Genomic DNA, 18656 nt, shown 5'->3' with positions numbered 1-18656 from the left:
TGGACATATGGATTGTGAGTATAGAAGTGTGTTTTGAGCCCTTTTGCAGGTTGGGTAGGTCCTAGGTATAGGGGAGACTCTGCCGGATTTTCGGCACGACTTAGGACGTATTTGGTCTTTTCTTGATTTGTATTGAGTCAACTGTATTAAATAATTGTAATGTAATTGTCAGGTGAGCCGGGACAACCTTCTTCCTCCGCCCAGCCGCCACAGTGATTGTCGTCAAGTCTGTGAGTAAAATATTAATTTTAATTGTAATTTCGATATTATTATATGTTCAGCATGCCCATGCATCACTTATATGCATATATTTATGTAGTTAAACTCTAGGCACGATTTATGTTGCATTCATAACTGTTAACGTGCCATGAGTGTTGTTGTGGTAATTTGGAGCAGTGTGCGTGCGTTGGCGTGCGTGTGATGTGGTGTGGACTATGGATAGGACGGGTAGTCACGGCTTGAGTTCTTCGCTGGGACCCGATCCTTCGGGGGGTAGTCACGGCTTGAGTTCTTCGCTGGGACCCCCGATTTGGTTATTAAGTGGAAGTCCGAGCTGAGTTCTTCGCTGGCACCAGGTTGGATTTAAGAGAGTCAGATAGGGGATCAGCTCCCATATATTATGATTGATGTTACAGGGTGCGTGAGTGCTCCAAATTACCTTTTTGATGTTATGATGTGAAAATGTTGTTGCTGTTGCATTTCACTCCACAGGTTGCATTAGTACTAGATAGTTATAGAGATTATGGTTAAAATTGATATTTTACTCTCTGAGTCGAACGCTCACTCCTGTTCAAAAATTTTTACAGGCCATAGGAGGATATTTTTTGAGGTTAACCTGCTTTCTCCCTCGCAGGTCAATTATTACTGTTTGTATAAACTTGTTAAATCTTAGAATTTCCGCATGTGTTAGAAATGTTTATTTGATTTGGGTCTGTAAACTAAATTAATATTTTGAGACCTGTAAACTAAATATGCTATGCATGTTTGATGGATTGGATGAGGGAGCTGAGCTCCCATTTATTTTTATGTTGATGAGTATGTGGAGGGTGAGCTGAGCTCCCCATTTGACTATATATTGTGTTTACAGGTCGGGTGAGTCGAAAACTCCCCGTTGGAAAGTCCATTTTATGGTCGGACTCTGTCCGTTTGTTTTCTTGAAATTGGGCCCAAATGGGCCTTAGAATTGGGTAAATGAACAGTTAGGCTTACTACGGGCCTCGGGGGCTTTAGGCTGGCCTAGGTCCTAGTGCCGGTCCGGCCCATAGGTTGGGTCGTGACAAATGTGGTATCAGAGCCTAGGCTCCAGATTCTTAGGGAATGTTTGTCTAAGGTGTTGGGAAGAGTCTACTAGGAGTCACATGCGGAAAATAGGGTTCACATTCGTCTTGCATTGTCATCTTTGCTTCTAGTTTCTGCTCCATATATTATGTGTAAATATGAGTCTATAGAGCTGTGTAATGTGCAGTTTTGAATTTTTGTGGGCTAATGCTGCTGAATTTCAGGAAAATGCGTAGAAGCAGGAGAGCTGCCACTGCACTGAACAGATGTGCTGACGAGGTGTCGACAGATGAGGCGCCGCCAGGAGGCGGGGTAGGAGGCCTAGAGCTGCTCAAGTAGAGGAGCAGCCACCCCCAGTACAGGATCAGTCCTTTATGGCACAGGGTCCCATGGACCCCATGGCAGCTACTCTAGCTGGTCTGCAGAGAACCATCGACATGATGGCGCAGTATATGGTCCACCCTCCACAGCAGCAGCAGTCCACCGCACCAAGAGGGGAACCTTATAAACAGATAATTAATTTCAAGAAGTTGGTGCCTGGTACTTATGATGTGTCAGACGATGCATATCGGTTTTTGGATTCCTGCAGACAGGCAGGAACAGAGTTGCAGTTGACTGATAGAAGACTAATTGAGTGCATACAGCATGTCATGGGGCCTATGCCTAGACAATGGATGAATGACTACGTGTTACCCCGGATGGAGGGTTTGACATGGGCTCAGTTTGTGGAACTTTTTATCAATCGATTTGTGCCAGAAAGCTTCAGAGATCAGAAGCAGTGGGCCTTTGAGGCCTTAAGACAGAATGGCAGGTCTGTAGATGAATATGCTACAGAATTTCTGGAATTGAGCAGATATGCCCCTACAGCAGTAGCTACAGAAACCATGAAGGTGAAGAGATTCCTAAAGGGGCTTGACAGGAGATATGCGAACCTGGCCATGATGTCTGATCAGTCTTTTGATGTGGTAGTTGATCGAGCCAGACAGATAGAGATTAGCTATGCTGTGGATGACAGCGGAAGAGCAAAGAAAAACAGAGCAGAGGGTTCTACTGGTGTTCCCCAAATGGGTACTCCGGATAGTGGTGGCCAGAGTAATTACAGAGAAAAGAGTAGGAACAAGAGAAGTGGTTTTAGACACAAACCACGAGGATCTGCACTGTGGTACGATCCAAAGAGTGGTCACGATTCAGGTACAGCAGCCTGGTGCAGTTCAGATCCTCCTTGGCACCTTGTGCACAGTGTGGAAGAGGACATTCAGGACCTTGTATGATGGGTTCAGGAGTATGCTTCAGGTGTGGCCAACCGGGTCACTTTGCTAGAGAATGCCCCGTTTTCAGTGAGCCACAGATGGGGTCACAAGGTTCTGTTGCAAATGTTCCTCGCCAGTTGTATCCAGGTGCTTCCAACATGGCAGGCAGTCAGTTCAGTGGCCAACAGGGCCGAGGACAAGGGGGACGTGGATTTGGAGGCAGATCAGGAGGTAGAAGTCGATCGTGGTTACGCCACTCAGTAGGGTCAAGCTCGGGTTTTTACCCTGACCCCCCTGGATGCTCGAGCTTCAAATGCGCCAGGCGTGTATTTTTCTGGTCTGTTCCTATGAGGCTCGTGTTTTGATAGATCCGGGTGCTACGCACTCATTTGTCTCCCCTGTGTTTGCCATGAGGTTGGGTAGAAACCCTACAACTTTAGAGTGCCCTTTGTCGGTAGCTACCCCGCTTAGTGACAACATAGATGTAGATATGATTTTTCCAGGTAGCCCAGTGATAGTGGATGGAAAGATCCTCCCAGCAGACTTGGTTCCTCTACCAGTAATGGATTTTGATGTAATCCTGGGGATGAATTGGTTGTCAACTCACTATGCCACTTTAGACTGCAGGAACAAAAATGTGTATTTCCACATACCTGGTGTGGAAGAGTTTAGCTTTGATGGTGACAGGAGCGTGGCTCCATATAATTTGGTGTCAGCAATTAGTGCTAGAAAAATGTTGAGGCGTGGATGTCAAGGGTATTTGGCATTGGTGAGAGATACATCTGTAGAAGGTGTCAGCATGAAAAATGTTCCTGTTGTCAGAGAATTCATGGATGTCTTCCCTGAAGAGCTTCCAGGGTTGCCACCAGGAAGGGAAATAGAGTTTTGCATTGATGTTGTGCCGGGTACAAACCCCATATCAATGCCACCTTACAGGATGGCCCCAGCAGAATTGAAAGAGTTAAAGGAGCAACTACAGGAGCTTTTGGACAAGGGTTTCATACGTCCGAGCACTTCACCCTGGGGTGCTCCTGTTCTATTTGTTAGAAAGAAGGATGGGTCATTGAGGTTGTGCATTGACTATAGACAGCTGAACAAGGTGACTGTGAAGAACAAGTATCCACTTCCTCGGATCGATGATCTGTTTGATCAGCTCCAAGGGGCTAGATTCTTTTCCAAAATAGACCTGCGATCAGGCTACCATCAATTGAGAATCAGGAATGAGGACGTGTCCAAAATGGCTTTCAGGACAAGATATGGTCATTATGAGTTCTTGGTGATGTCTTTTGGACTCACTAATGCACCAGCAGCCTTCATGGACTTGATGAACAGGGTGTTCAAGCCATTTTTGGACCGTTTTGTCATCGTATTCATAGATGACATTCTGGTATACTCTCGGACCGAGGAAGAACACGTGTGGCACTTGAGGATGGTGTTGCAGACTTTGAGGGAGCACCAGCTATACGCCAAATTTTCGAAATGTGAATTTTGGCTAGAAAGCATCTCATTCTTGGGACACGTGGTTTCTAGTGACGGTATTCAAGTGGATCCCAAGAAAATTGAAGCTGTAACTGATTGGCTTAGGCCTACAACAGTCACTGAGGTGCGAAGTTTTCTGGGTTTAGCTGGCTACTACAGGCGTTTTGTACAAGATTTCTCCAGATAGCGGCTCCCTAACTAAGTTGACCAGAAGAATGTTCCATTCATTTGGACAGATGATCGTGAGATGAGTTTCGAAGCTTAAGGAGTGTCTAACCACCGCTCGTGTTGACACTACCTGTGAGTGGTGAAGGATACACCGTGTATTGTGACGCCTCCAGAGTTGGCCTGGGGTGTGTTTTGATGCAGAATGGAAAAGTAGTGGCTTATGCTTCGAGGCAGCTGAAGAGGCATGAGCAGAACTACCCCACCCATGATTTGGAAATGGCGGCTGTAATCTTTGCACTTAAAATCTGGAGACACTACCTGTATGGTGAAGTGTGCGAGATATACACCGACCACAAGAGTTTAAAGTACATCTTCCAACAGAGGGATTTAAACTTGAGACAGAGGAGATGGATGGAGCTTCTGAAAGACTATGATTGCACCATCCAGTACCACCCTGGGAAAGCCAATGTAGTAGCAGATGCCTTGAGCGTAAAAATCTTCCAGCGCTTTGGCACATTTCAGTAGAGAAGAGACCATTGATTCAGGAGGTACATGAGTTGATGGATCAAGGTTTAATCCTAGATCTTTCAGATGAGGGGGTATTGTTGGCTCACTTTTTAGTGAGGCCAGACTTGAGGGACAGAGTTAGAGTTTCCCAGCACAGAGACCAACAATTGATGAAGATTATAGAAAGAGTACAGCAAGGTGAAGGTGGTGAGTTTGGATTTGCCAATGATGGCGCCCTAGTGCATGGTTTGAGGATATGTGTGCCCGATGTGGACAATCTCAGAAATGAAATCATGCGAGAGGCACACTACACACTGTACAGTGTCCATCCAGGTTCCACCAAGATGTACCATGATGTGAAAGATAGCTATTGGTGGAATGGCATGAAGAGAGACATCGCAGACTTTGTGTCCAAGTGCTTGACTTGTCAGAAGGTGAAGTTTGAACACCAGAGACCGTCAGGGAAGCTGCAAGAGCTCCCTATCCCAGAATGGAAGTGGGAAATGATCACTATGGATTTTGTGACTGGGTTGCCTCGTACCACGCGAGGATATGATTCGATATGGGTAATTGTAGACCGCTTGACCAAATCAGCTCACTTCTTGCCTGTGAAGACTACATATTCTGTGGCACAGTATGCCCGGCTCTACATTCGAGAAATAGTCAGATTGCATGGAATTCCTGGCCCATAATATCCGGCGAAGGCCCCGATTCACTTCTCGGTTTTGGAGAAAGTTGCAGAGGCACTTGGCACACGCTGAACTTCAAGACGGCTTTCCACCCACGCATGCACTGACAAATTGAAGGACAATCCAAACATCGAAGACATGCTTCGCATGAGTGTCTTGGATTTTGGAGGTCAATGGGATGAGCAACTAGCTTTGGTGGAGTTTGCCTACAACAACGCTTATCACTCCAAAGATAGGGATGGCACCCTATGAGGCATTATATGGAAGAAAGTGTAGGTCTCTCCGTGTTGGACAGAAATGGGGAAGCGAAGGTGCATGATGTAGACCTAGTGCAAGACACTTGAGGTAGTTCCTTTAATCGTGGAACGATCAAAACTTTTCAAGAGGCGTAAGAGTTATGCAGACCCCAGACGGAGGGATGTGGAGTTTGCTGTGGGCGACTATGTATTCCTGAAGGTTTCTCCAATGAAGGGAGTCATGAGATTTGGAAAGAAGGGCAAGTTGGCACCTCGGTATATTGGACCTTTTGAGGTTACTGATAGAGTTGGAGCAGTTGCCTACCGGTTAGAGCTACCACCCAACCTCTCTCACGTTCATCCCGTGTTTCACATCTCCATGCTCAGGAAATACATTCCCGATCCTTCTCATGTACTGCAGCCGGATGTAATAGAGCTAAAAGAGAACTTGACATTTGAGGAGCAACCTGTAGCCATAGTGGACTACCAAGTGAGACAGCTGAGATCAAAACAGATCCCTATGGTTAAGGTTTTGTGGAGGAGTCAGTTAGTGGAAGAGTGCACCTGGGAGTCAAAACGGGACATGCGTAGCAAGTACCCTTATCTGTTCAATGTATAATCATGTGCTTTATTCTGCCTTGTGTAAAATTCGAGGACGAATTTTCTGTAAGGGGGAACAATGTAACACCCCAAAAATTTTAAATTTATGAGCATTTTTGGTATTTTAATTTTATTTAAATTTTAGGATTTTTTTTGAGATTTTTCGGATTTTAAAAATCGGGTTCGATTTTTCGAAAATATAAACTTTGATGAATTTTAAAAATTAATTTAAAGACCACGTGGCAAAACTAAAAATATATTTGGAGTCTACGTATTTTTCTGAGTTTTCTGGAATTTTTTCTGAATTTTTGGACCTCGTTTTCGGTCCCGAGGCAGAGTAAAAATTCAAAATTTTGTATTTCGAATCGAACCGGCCGAATCGAACCGGACCGGATCGGACCGACCTGACCGCCCCTTCCTTTTTCTTCCCCGCTGCTCCTTCTCCCTTTCCTCTCTCTTTTCTCTCTCCTCCCTCCCCGCCGGCCACCACCTCCCAGCCACCCGATCGGCTGGCGCGCCACCTAGCCGCCTTGACCAATGGCCGGAAACCGCGCGCGAATCCCCTCCCTCGCGCGCGCGGCATTTCGGCTTCTCCGGTCAAAATCCGGCCGATCCGGCCACCAATTGGACCGGGTCTTGTGTCTAAAATCATCTACTCGGCGAGAGCTTTCCATAGACACCAAGAACGCCGAAATCCATCGAGCGGTTTGTCCGATTTTTGCTCGGGAAGATTTTAGCCCATTTCGACTTTTGGGCTAGATTGCTCGAAAATCGTGAATCCCACGAGAAAACCGAGGGTACCAGCACGCTCCACTCGTCAAGAGCTTCGCGGCGACATAAATTTCAAATTTTTTCGACACCGTTTTTCGGTGGGTCCCACGGAACTTCGCAGTGTTTTTCCGAGCATTTAATGAGCTTAGAAAATTCTGAAAAAATTTATGTACTAACCCCCGTGTTATGGGCTTCGTGTAGGTATCCTCGATTCGCGGAAATTCGACAGTTGACCAAGTTCGAAATTCCGCCGCATGCACCGATACCGGAAAAGTCTCCGAATTGGACCGAGATTTTGGCTAGCCCCCCATTGTCAGACGTCCTGAGCGCGTTCCCGAAGTCGGAATCGGCAAAGGTAAACCCGAACCTTGCTTTTTCGTAATTTTCTAGTGCTTAAATAGGATTAAAAATCCATAAAATATTCGTGGTAGCTTAGAAAATTATGATTTTTTTTGCAATAGCTTAATAATATTGCTAATGACCGCGGGGCAAAGTTTTAGAATTTTTAGAGCTTATTTGGACAGTTTTTGCAAAAATGATCAATAATAAGGACTAAATTGAAATTTTACATATTGTGATGGATGATTGATTTGATGGCCCAGAAGGGGCTGTGTGATGTGATTGAGTTGTGGACATATGGATTGTGAGTATAGAAGTGTGTTTTGAGCCTTTTTGCAGGTTGGGTAGGTCCTAGGTATAGGAGACTCACTGGATTTTCGCACGACTTAGGACGATTTGGTCTTTTCTTGATTTGTATTGAGTCAATTGTATTAAATAATTGTAATGTAATTGTCGTGAGCGATGCCTTCTTCCTCCGCCCAGCCGCCACAGTGATTGTCGTCAAGTCTGTGAGTAAAATATTAATTTTAATTATAATTTCGATATTATTATATGTTCAGCATGCCCATGCATCACTTATATGCATATATTTATGTAGTTAAACTCTAGGCACGATTTATGTTGCATTCATAACTGTTAACGTGCCATGAGTATTGTTGTGGTAATTTGGAGCAGTGTGCGTGCGTTGGCGTGCGTGTGATGTGGTGTGGACTATGGATAGGACGGGTAGTCACGGCTTGAGTTCTTCGTTGGGACCCGATCCTTCGGGGGGTAGTCACGGCTTGAGTTCTTCGCTGGGACCCCCGATTTGGTTATTAAGTGGAAGTCCGAGCTGAGTTCTTCGCTGGCACCAGGTTGGATTTAAGAGAGCTGTATAGGGGATCAGCTCCCATATATTATGATTGATGTTACAGGGTGCGTGAGTGCTCCAAATTACCTTTTTGATGTTATGATGTGAAAATGTTGTTGCTGTTGCATTTCACTCAACAGGTTGCATTAGTACTAGATAGTTATAGAGATTATGGTTAAAATTGATATTTTACTCTCTGAGTCGAACGCTCACTCCTGTTCAAAAATTTTTACTGGCCACAGGAGGATATTTTTTGAGGTTAACCTGCTTTCTCCCTCGCAGGTCAATTATTACTGTTTGTATAAACTTGTTAAATCTTAGAATTTCCGCATGTGTTAGAAATGTTTATTTGATTTGGGTCTGTAAACTAAATTAATATTTTGAGACCTGTAAACTAAATATGCTATGCATGTTTGATGGATTGGATGAGGGAGCTGAGCTCCCATTTATTTTTATGTTGATGAGTATGTGGAGGGTGAGCTGAGCTCCCCAATTGACTATATATTGTGTTTACAGGTCGGGTGAGTCGAAAACTCCCCGTTGGAAAGTCCATTTTATGGCCGGACTCTGTCCGTTTGTTTTCTTGAAATTGGGCCCAAATGGGCCTTAGAATTGGGTAAATGAACAGTTAGGCTTACTACGGGCCTCGGGGGTTTTATGCTGGCCCAGGTCCTAGTGCCGGTCCGGCCCATAGGTTGGGTCGTGACAAAAATAATTTTATAATTAAAAAAAAATTAAGTCATTTTTTTATTTTTAAAATTTTAATAATTTTATTAAAATATAAAAATATTTATATGTATACAATATAAATATATATTATTAATTTAATATTATAATTAAATAATAAAAAAATATTTAATAAAAAATATTTTTTATCTATAAATTATTTTTTAAAAAGTAAAGGAGCCTACATATGACATGTGGCATAGTTTAAAGAAGAAATCAACTGGAAATAGAGACATTGTGAGATTGGAATGACAGGATTTGAGGGATGGGGAGGAAAAAAAATTACTCAATTGACAGAATAAAAAATTAGAGATCTTTTAATATAATTATCAAAATTTAGGGAGTAAATAGCAAAAAATATTAAACTATAAGGGCCTCAGTGTAATTCACCTATATAACATTTGGCACGATATTGATCTCAACATCAGCGATCAGAAATTTCAATCATACAGAGGCAAGTGTGAGCTATTTTTGCCGCTAGTGCTCATGGGTAAGGTGGCGGTGGGTGCGGCAGTGGTCTGCGCGGCTGCTGTGTGTGCTGCGACGGCGCTGGTGGTAAGGCACAGGATGCGCAGCTCGGGGAGATGGGCCAAGGCCATGGCCATACTCAGGGAGTTCGAGGACAAGTGTGGGACCCCCATAGGAAAGCTACACCAGGTGGCCGATGCCATGACCGTTGAGATGCATGCCGGCCTTGCATCGGAAGGTGGGAGCAAGCTTAAGATGCTCATCAGCTATGTCGACAATCTTCCCACAGGGTAATTATCATTTTTCTCAACTACAGAAAATCTTTTTCTTTCATTTACTATCTGTTTGGATTTGGAATTAGATTTTGTTTTAGGTGTTCTAAGGATACAATTTATTATTTTCCTCAACTAATAATTAATTCCATTTAGTTTGGATGATTTTGATTGATGTGCTTAAATAATCAACTGTTGAGCTTTGTTTCTTGTTCATTATAAATTGTGGTTGTTGTTATTCTTCAATTTACACTTTTCTTGTGTTTCCTTATTACTGCCAAGGGGGAAATTTTTTTTTTTTTTTTTCATTTCTTAGGCGTTTCGCGTTTGTATGTTTCTCAGTGTTTAGTTGTCTGTAATTTTATTTTTTATAAAAAAATTCATCTTCCTTATCATTTTTCAATTTCATAAGAGTTTTTCTTCTCTGGGCTGCAAAAATTGAGTCTTGTTGTCCATTTTAACTCAAAGTATACAAGAATTTCTAATGCTTTATTAGTTTAGCAACTGGGGATTTAAATATGCAAGAATCTTATGGTTGCCTCTTTGTGGCCCAATGGAATGGGCTTGCTTACAGAGTTCAGATGAACTTTCCCAGCAAAAGAGGCATATTCCCTTATCTCGAATTTTACTTTCTGAGTTTGACGTATTTCACTTGTGATATGTAAATTTTTAAGTTGTTTCTGGCATTTGCTTTTTAAGTTGCCTAACTTCGTCTTTCTTCATTCAAATTTTATAAGCATGTTTGTTTTGTCTCTCAATAATTGGTTTTATTCTTGCTTATCAATTGATATTGATTTTGATTTCTTCCCTTTTTCTTAGATTTTTTTTTTCTTTCATTGGATTGCACTTTAGTATTATTTGGAACCATCTAAAGCTTTGCTACTTTTCTGTGGTGTCCATTTTCCCTCTACTTGTCATAAAACTTTGACAATGGAAAACTTATAAGCTATAATTTCTGATATGTTCCATTTGTAAATAATCATGATGATATGGTTTAACAAAGTCTGAAGTTTTGGAAGTGGAAGGTCATTTTACTCTTTTCATAAAAAAGCAAAGTGAATTCATCTCGTGTGGTGAGGATAGAGAGAGTGTTCTTGGCTTGCGTGTTCTTGCAGAATATGGCTACTCTATGACAGTTGGCAGCAATGCATTATTGATGAAGACAAACTTCCTATTTTGTGTTAAGTTCCTCTGCTTTCTATCTTAATATGTACCTTACTAACAGTATATTAATTGATTGGTTTGTGGACCTAGTTTGGTTAGTAGCTCTTTTAAATCAAAATTTATTGATAAAGTTTATCAAGAATTTTAAAAAATAAAGACTACAGAAAAGAAAAGATGAGAATTTCTTAAGACAAAAAGAGGCAGGGGGTTTCTGTGAAGTATTTGTATTTGATATTTAGTAATTCTGTTTGTTTAGATCTTTTACATTTACAAAAAGAAAGCTGGCTAAAAGTGCTAGTTACTTCTGCTTATTTCTTCAGCGATGAGAAGGGTTTGTTTTATGCGTTAGACCTTGGGGGCACAAATTTTCGTGTCCTACGGGTGCTATTGGGTGGGAAAGAAGATCGTGTTGTCAAACAAGAATTTGAGGAAGTTTCAATTCCTCCTTACTTGATGACTGGATCTTCAGATGTGAGTGTGATTTCAAGCTAGCCTAACAAATTTGACTCTAATTAGATTAGTTCATAATCTGAATCCCTGTAAATGATGGTGATTTCAGGCATTGTTCGATTATATTGCTGAAGCACTTGCTAAATTTGTTGCTACAGAAGGTGAAGGATTGCATCCTTCACCTGGTCAACAAAGGGAGCTGGGCTTTACCTTTTCATTTCCAGTTCAGCAAACATCAATAGCATCAGGAACTCTTATAAAATGGACAAAAGGCTTCTCCATAGAGGACACGGTTAATCATAATTACCTTCTTCCGTTTCGCAATCATTTATACTTATGATCAGTGCTTGCAGCTAGTTATGAATTTTTTTTTTGATGTTGGTGCATTTCTTTTATTTTTAGCTTTGAATATTTTTTTTTTAATATAAAATTTTACTCATCATTTTCTCCTTGCCACTGCAATCGTTATAATTCCATTTCATTGCATTAAAGTAAAATGCTATTAGATTTCCTTTGATCTGTACAATTTCAGCAGTTCAGAAACATGCAATGTATATAACTGGGGTACCACATGCAAAACTCAACACCAAAACTTCATGGCCAATGGTTCTGTCATTTTGGCTTATTTGTCTGGAACAGTTCCTTCCTGTTTCTGTATTTTCATCAGAAGACCTACTGGCCTTGGGCTTGGAAGTGTTCATTTTCTCTTAAAATGAATTTGCGTGCATAAATTTGCAGATATGTCCCTCAGTGCAGCTTTCATGCTTAAATTTGCAGGCGTAGCTAGCTAATTTGTAGACTTATGACATTAATTGATGTATGGATCCTTGTTAACTACTATGTATGGATTGTTGATCATTTAGACAACTGTGCAATTCATGTATTGAGTAAAGGGAAAGCTCAAAGCAATACTTGTTTAGTCTTGCATGCCAGATCTTGCTAGGTTTTGGTTATATTATTCTGTTACAAATACTTAAACATTTAACTGTAACAAGCAGACAGTAACTTAGTAATTCTTTTTTTGTGAGGTTCGGAAATTTTGGGCCATAGTTTACAGGTGTTCCTGACATGGGACATATCTCAATGCTTCATTCAATAATGTGACTTCTAAGTCTGTTAACTTCTTTTTAACTGTTTGTGATTGTATCTCATGGCTGGTCCTTGTACAGTTTGGGCAAGATGTGGTGGGAGAGTTGACAAAAGCCATGGAAAGAGTTGGCCTTGACATGCGTGTTGCAGCTTTGGTAAGTTAAACTTGGTTTTGCATTCAGAAGCCCTGTTTGGCTATTCTTATGATCTGCCAAGAAATGTAATTTCCATATTGGTGCCAAAATAAAGTGTTTGCATACAGCAATCACCAATGTGGGCAACCAAGTGACTTCCCTAACTTGTTGAGATGTTGTAGGTCAATGATACAATTGGAACACTAGCTGGAGGTAGATACTACAAACAGGATGTTATTGCTGCTGTAATCTTGGGTACTGGAACTAATGCAGCATATGTAGAGCGAGCACAAGCAATTCCCAAGTGGCATGGTCTTCTTCCTAGATCTGGGGAAATGGTCGTTACTTTTAGATAATTGTTGTTTACCGTTGTTCTTATATACCCTAACATGTTATCTGTTTACAGTTAACTGTATCATATTTCTGTGGCAGGATTTCTTGTTATGACTTGACATTTAAAATCATACTAAAGCAGTCTTTATTACATAGGTTATCAACATGGAGTGGGGCAACTTTCGGTCGTCACACCTTCCATTGACAGAATATGACCAAGCCCTGGATGTTGAGTCTCTGAACCCTGGGGAACAGGTAACCCTAACTTCATCTTTTGCTTTCATCTTTTTGCTACATATTGATGTAATCACTCTTAATGTCTTTGTGATTTTTTCTGCAGATTTTTGAGAAGATAATTTCTGGTATGTATTTAGGAGAGATTGTACGCAGAGTTCTATTGAAAATGGCTCAGGAAGCTGCCTTCTTTGGTGTTGATGTTCCACCAAAACTGGAGATTCCATTTATCTTAAGGTATGCTATATACTATTATGCTGTGAGCTATTTGTTATTCAGTCCTCCTTGTCTTTTTAGGCTTTGGCTTCTTTGTGTTTGCTTATGTTTGGGTTGTTTCGCTAATGCATATTGACTTTATGTGAAAATGATGCTGACTGCAGACCCTACTCTTAAGATTGGGATTCACCAACACATCCTTTTCTCTCCATCTCTTTCTTCTTCAGTGTCCGTTCATACAATATTTATTGAGTTTCATATGAGTGAAAATAGGTTAATTTTGTCAGATGTATGGTCTAATTTGCTTATAATGGACATACAGTGTGCTGCTCTGTTAATTTTGTGCTAATAGCTTTCTTGCTGTCACTTTTCTCTTTCTGTTATAAAATATGCAGGACTCCACACATGTCTGCAATGCATCACGATACATCTTCAGATCTGAGAGTTGTTGGAAGCAAATTAAAGGATATCCTAGAAGTATTCATCCTCTTGATGCTCTTTAGAACCTTCCACATGATCTTAAATTTTCTTTTACCTTGCAAATGCATTTTGCTATCTAAGCTTTCTGCATCTGTGTTTCCTAATTATATATGTCTCTTAGATAATTCAAGGGTTCAAGCCTTTTGGCTTCATGCAGAAGCTAATACAACAATAGCAGTGTTTCCCATCCACGTGTGAACTTAGCAGCTAAAGGACAACAAAGATAATTTCATGGCTTTTTGTAGAATTTGTAATATAGTGTTTCATTTCTGGCTCAGGTACCAAATACCTCCCTGAAAATGAGGAAAGCTATTGTCGAGCTCTGTGACATTGTTGCCACTCGTGGTGCCCGGCTATCTGCTGCTGGAATCTTAGGCATCCTCAAAAAATTGGGGAGAGACACATTGAGGGATGGGGAAAAGCAGAAGTCAGTAATAGCATTGGATGGTGGGCTGTTTGAGCACTATACTAAATTTCGTACCTCCATGGAGAGCACTCTCAAGGAGTTGCTGGGAGAGGAAGTTTCTGAAAGCATTGTCATTGAGCACTCAAATGATGGCTCGGGCATTGGAGCAGCTCTCCTGGCAGCTTCCCACTCCCAATACATGGAGGTCGCAGAAGCTTAAAAAAGTATAGGTAGATGAAAATAATGACATTTTTCAAATTTTGTATTTTACTCCTTGCCATCACTTACTCCAGATAGTCTAGAGCTAGCGATATCTCCTAGTTCATGGGGTATGCCAGTAGATCTTAATGTGTGGTCTTATAGAGTTTATAACCCAGTGATGGATCAAATACTCTAACAAAGTGGCTAGCAATGGACCCAAGCATCCATGTTGAGACCTGCCATTTTGATCCCTTACCTCCTTTTTCCCCCTTTATGAGGTAGCAAATAAAGTGGGGGATGTAAACTATTATTTGAGTCGCTACATTCGGCAAAATATGTTTCTATGGTTTCAAATGGAAATAAAAAGTAGATTTTGCAGTCACTAGCAGCAAAGATAGGTTGAGATTTTTGCACTCTATTCTACTAACTGCAGCCCATTCCACCCTTTGCAAATCCTGTTTGAGTGTATTGCCTTTAACAAATGGAGTGCGAAAAACTCGTAAATTTACTTTCATAGTAGTTTATACAGGGACAACATTTGCAAACGAGAGACTTCTGTGCATCACAAGAAGAACTCTGTTTTCTTAACATCCTGGAGCTTGGTGTGTTGAAGGGTGAGAACTATACTTGGGATGCCAGGGAGTGCCTTCAATTCAATCTCTATCCCTCCATGGACATTGTGTTTTACGCATTCTACATAAACTAGCAGGTACAATTTTCATGGAGATCGTGATAAAACCACACAGCATTATGACTATTTGCTTTCCTATGCCATTCTATTGCTTAGTTGAAAGTGACCTTATTTATGCTAAAAACTACAGGTTGGCTGCAAGTGCACCAATAGTCAAGAGATTAGACATTTTCATCAGAGTCTGATGCATATCCATGCTTTGAATTCAATAGGAAGGGAATGGCATCGCCATCTCTTCCCATATCCTTCACTCCATAAACAAGGGGATGACTGTAATGAAGTAGGACCTGTAAGACCTCTCTCATGGAAGGTCTAGCAGAAGGCAGTTTGCTGGTACACTTTACCCCAAGCTGGAAAACAATGCTCATTTCATCCAAGTAAGAAGATTCCATGATCTCCTTATCCAAAGCATCGACTATAGGTCTTCCTTCATTCATTTGACGCCATGCCCAGTCTGCTAGGCTTGTATTCTCGTCCCCAAAGGTAGCCTCCTTCCCAGTTGTTAGTTCTAAAAGGACAACCCCAAAGCTATAGACATCAATTTTCTCGTTCACTCTTGCTGTCTGAGCATACTCTGCAAATCAAGTTGAATCTTTAGCAATGGTAAGAAGGGGAAGGAAACAAATCCATAATTATATCACTGACCTGGAGCTATATAGCCGAAAGATCCAGCCACAACAGAAACCATAGCTTCTCCTTTCTTAACCAATAGCCTTGCCAAACCAAAATCAGCAATTTTTGCATTGAAAGTAGCATCTAGAAGGATATTGCTTGATTTCACATCTCGATGAATAATGGGTGGTGAGCAGTCATGGTGAAGGTAGGACAGGCCCTCGGCGGCTCCCACTGCAATCCGGAACCTTATAGGCCAGTCTAAGTCCACACTTGTTGGTCTCTTCTTCACATTCAGCCATTGATCTAGGCTTCGCTTCTCCATATACTCATAGACAAGAAGTTTCGAATCGTCATTGCAAATACAGCAAAGCAGCTTCACTATGTTCAAATGCCTTATTGTACCTAGTATCTGAACTTCTGCATGGAACTGTTTCTCAAGCTTTTCGTCTAACTTCTTGTCATTGCAAATTCTTTTCACAGCAACAACAAGGCCTGATGGATGCGTAGCCACACGGTATACTTTTCCTGATCCTCCACTCCCAATCAGATTGGGTTCTGTTAACCCTGACAATATATCTGATAGAGTGAAATCCAACTTCTGAAACGAGGTAAGCTTCCATTTTGAATCTAATACATGCCTTTTCTTTTGGTAAAGTCTAATCACCAAGAATGAGAGTAGCGAAGCCAAGACAAAGGCTGTTGCCAACACACTTGATATCAGAGCTATGGGTTTGGTTGATTTTTCGCTTGATTTTTGAGTATTGAAATTGCAGACATTAAGGCTTGGCAATGAACTTTTGGTACAGAGACCAGGATTATTCAAGAAGCTGGTATTATAAGCAGCGTTTTCTAAACTGATTGGGATTTCCCCTGTGAGATGATTGGAAGAGAGATTGAGAAAAGTAAACTTCAGGGAGTTAAACTGAGGTGGAATTTGGCCTGAAAATTGGTTCTCAGAAAAGTCAAGTTCGAGAAGATTAGGTAGAGAACCGAATTCCTCTGGGATTTGTCCAGAAAGTTGATTTCGGCTCATATTTAGAGTAGTTAATGACTTCCATGAGACTATATCAGAAGGAAGGGATCCACTGAGTTGGTTCCTATCAAGCAAAAGAGTAGTAAGACGAGAAAGAGCGGTTAATTCTTGAGGGATTGTGCCAGAAAACAGGTTGTTACTGGCATTAAAAACCACAAGATTCCTCCAAGAAGCTCCAGTAGGAATTTTACCAGAAAACTTGTTGTTACTGATCTCTAGCCTAGAAAGATTCCCTGATACTTCATTAGGAAGCTCACCCATGAACAAATTATCGCTTAACATCAGATATGTCAAATTGAAAGCTGTCCATAGACCAACAGGAATATTTCCACTAAATGCATTACGTGAAACACTTACCATAAACAAACTACTGCAATTCCCAAGCGATTCTGGCAACTCCCCATTGAGATTGTTATCGAAGGCTGCAACTCCTACTAAATTTCCTCCATTGCATAAAAATGCAGGCAGCCTCCCAGTAAGCTTGTTGGATGCAATATCAACAAGTTTAAGCTTTGAATATCGGCCCAGTTCTGGAGGGAGAACACCTGATAAATTGTTGCTAAATAAGCTAAAATTTATCAATGCTGGAAGACGACCAATACTCTTTGGGATTTCACCAGATAATTGATTGTAGAACAGCTTCAAAAGTGATAATTTCTGAAGCTTTCCAAAATCATCAGGTATTGTCCCCGTCAAATTATTATCTGAAAGATCGAGTTCAACTAAGTTCAAAGCTTCAACAGCACGAGGGATCTCCCCCGATAGCTCGTTCTTGAAAAGATACAGCACACTCAAGTTCTTCATCATCAACAAACTCTTGGGAATACTCCCTGTTAGTCTATTTCCTGCTAAATCCAAGTGCTCCAGTGCCACCATTTCTCCGATAGTCTCTGGAATCTCACCAATCAGATTTGCTTCAGAAATCCAGAACCACTTGAGTTTCTTTAGCTGGATGAAATTGGAAGGCAGTCTTGAAGGTAAAAAACCGTTGTAGGCCATAGACAGCCTTTCAAGGTTGGACAAGTTGCCAATTTCAGGAGGGAACGTACCGTTGAACAGATTCTGATCAAAATGAAGTTCTTTTAGCTGCTGCAAACGCCCAATGGCCGCTGGGAAGTTACCAGTGAAGTTGTTGCCGGAAAGGTTAAGGGATGAGAGCCGGGAGAAGCGGTCAATATCATCAGGAATGAAGCCAACAAAGAAGTTTTGAGAGAGGTTCAAGTACTGGAGCTTTGAACAATTAAAGAGAACCACAGGGAACATTCCACTGAAGCTGTTGTTAAAAAAATCAAGAACGGTCAGGTTGTTGAGGTCACAAATGAAGGGTGGGATCTGTCCGGCGATATTCATGTTGGAAAAATCAAGTCCAGAGACGTAGCTGTTGGTGCAGCTGACTCCTGGCCAAGTACAATGAGAGGAAGAGATTGATGGGTTCCATTGATTAAGAGGAGGTTGATTTTGCCAGTATTGCCTTAGCCTTAGAAGGATTGCTTGTTCCTGCTGATCATAGCTCTGGGACTTGGAATGACTGAGGAGGAAAAGGAAAAGGGTGAAAAAGTGAATTAAGAAAGAAACGAGGGTTATTTTCGGCATTAAGGAGATTGAGATTAAGAATTTGTGTTTTAATTTGAAGTTTACAATTGCAGACGAGGTTCAGGGAAGGAAGAGCTAATGTTTTGTTTCAGAGACGGCAAGTACACTGAAACACGGAAACAAACGGCAGCTTCCCGCTTCAAAACAGGGGCTCTTTAGTCTTTTTAATCTCGGAAGGCATCTAGAACTTATGAAGTCAACGGTCATGGGTCAACCCAGCCTTTCCGCTCTTTTCACGTTACTCGATTGCCCCACTCATCAAAAATTCTGCGGCCTTTATCGGAGAAAATTCAAACCCTTTATGAGTTAAAGAAATTTTAGCTAACTGGCAACAAAAATAAATCAATCATGATTCACAGATTTTGTCACTTGCCGTGCCCCCTT

The 18656-nt window shown here is 41.3% G+C and overlaps 2 protein-coding genes across 2 annotated transcripts; one reads left to right on the top strand and one right to left on the bottom strand.

Annotated features, from left to right (window-relative positions):
• The first annotated feature begins 9313 nt into the window (after positions 1–9313).
• LOC110651434 (hexokinase-1) lies at positions 9314–14722 on the top strand. The gene is made up of 9 exons (XM_021806780.2): positions 9314–9651; positions 11118–11268; positions 11357–11539; positions 12417–12491; positions 12653–12808; positions 12960–13058; positions 13144–13274; positions 13649–13730; positions 14012–14722. The coding sequence occupies exons 1-9, from the start codon at positions 9380–9382 to the stop codon at positions 14357–14359; spliced, it is 1497 nt and encodes a 498-aa protein (XP_021662472.2). The 5' UTR covers positions 9314–9379; the 3' UTR covers positions 14360–14722.
• A 91-nt stretch (positions 14723–14813) lies between these two features.
• On the bottom strand, positions 14814–18420 carry LOC110651433 (receptor-like protein kinase HSL1). Its single transcript, XM_021806779.2, has 2 exons — positions 15677–18420; positions 14814–15605 (listed from the first exon to the last, which is right to left on the bottom strand). Exons 1-2 carry the CDS (start codon positions 18270–18272, stop codon positions 15193–15195), a joined length of 3009 nt encoding a protein of 1002 aa, XP_021662471.2. The 5' UTR covers positions 18273–18420; the 3' UTR covers positions 14814–15192.
• Positions 18421–18656: the final 236 nt, after the last annotated feature.

The sequence above is a fragment of the Hevea brasiliensis genome, chromosome 4, assembly GCF_030052815.1.
Source record: "Hevea brasiliensis isolate MT/VB/25A 57/8 chromosome 4, ASM3005281v1, whole genome shotgun sequence".
NCBI classification, from domain to species: domain Eukaryota; kingdom Viridiplantae; phylum Streptophyta; class Magnoliopsida; order Malpighiales; family Euphorbiaceae; genus Hevea; species Hevea brasiliensis.
The sequence above is the reverse complement of the archived record's forward strand: the minus strand, read 5'-3'. Positions and strand labels throughout refer to the sequence as shown.

What these genes read in the sequence shown, in the direction of transcription:
- LOC110651434 (XM_021806780.2), top strand. Translation starts at nt 9,380, where the DNA reads ATGGGTAAGGTGGCGGTGGGTGCGGCAGTGGTCTGCGCGGCTGCTGTG. An exon ending in GCTTCTCCATAGAGGACACG is followed by an intron (nt 11,540 to 12,416) that starts GTTAATCATAAT and finishes GTCCTTGTACAG; the next exon opens with TTTGGGCAAGATGTGGTGGG. An exon ending in TTCCTAGATCTGGGGAAATG is followed by an intron (nt 12,809 to 12,959) that starts GTCGTTACTTTT and finishes TTTATTACATAG; the next exon opens with GTTATCAACATGGAGTGGGG.
- LOC110651433 (XM_021806779.2), bottom strand. Translation starts at nt 18,272, where the DNA reads ATGCCGAAAATAACCCTCGTTTCTTTCTTAATTCACTTTTTCACCCTT. An exon ending in TTTCGGCTATATAGCTCCAG is followed by an intron (nt 15,606 to 15,676) that starts GTCAGTGATATA and finishes CTTGATTTGCAG; the next exon opens with AGTATGCTCAGACAGCAAGA.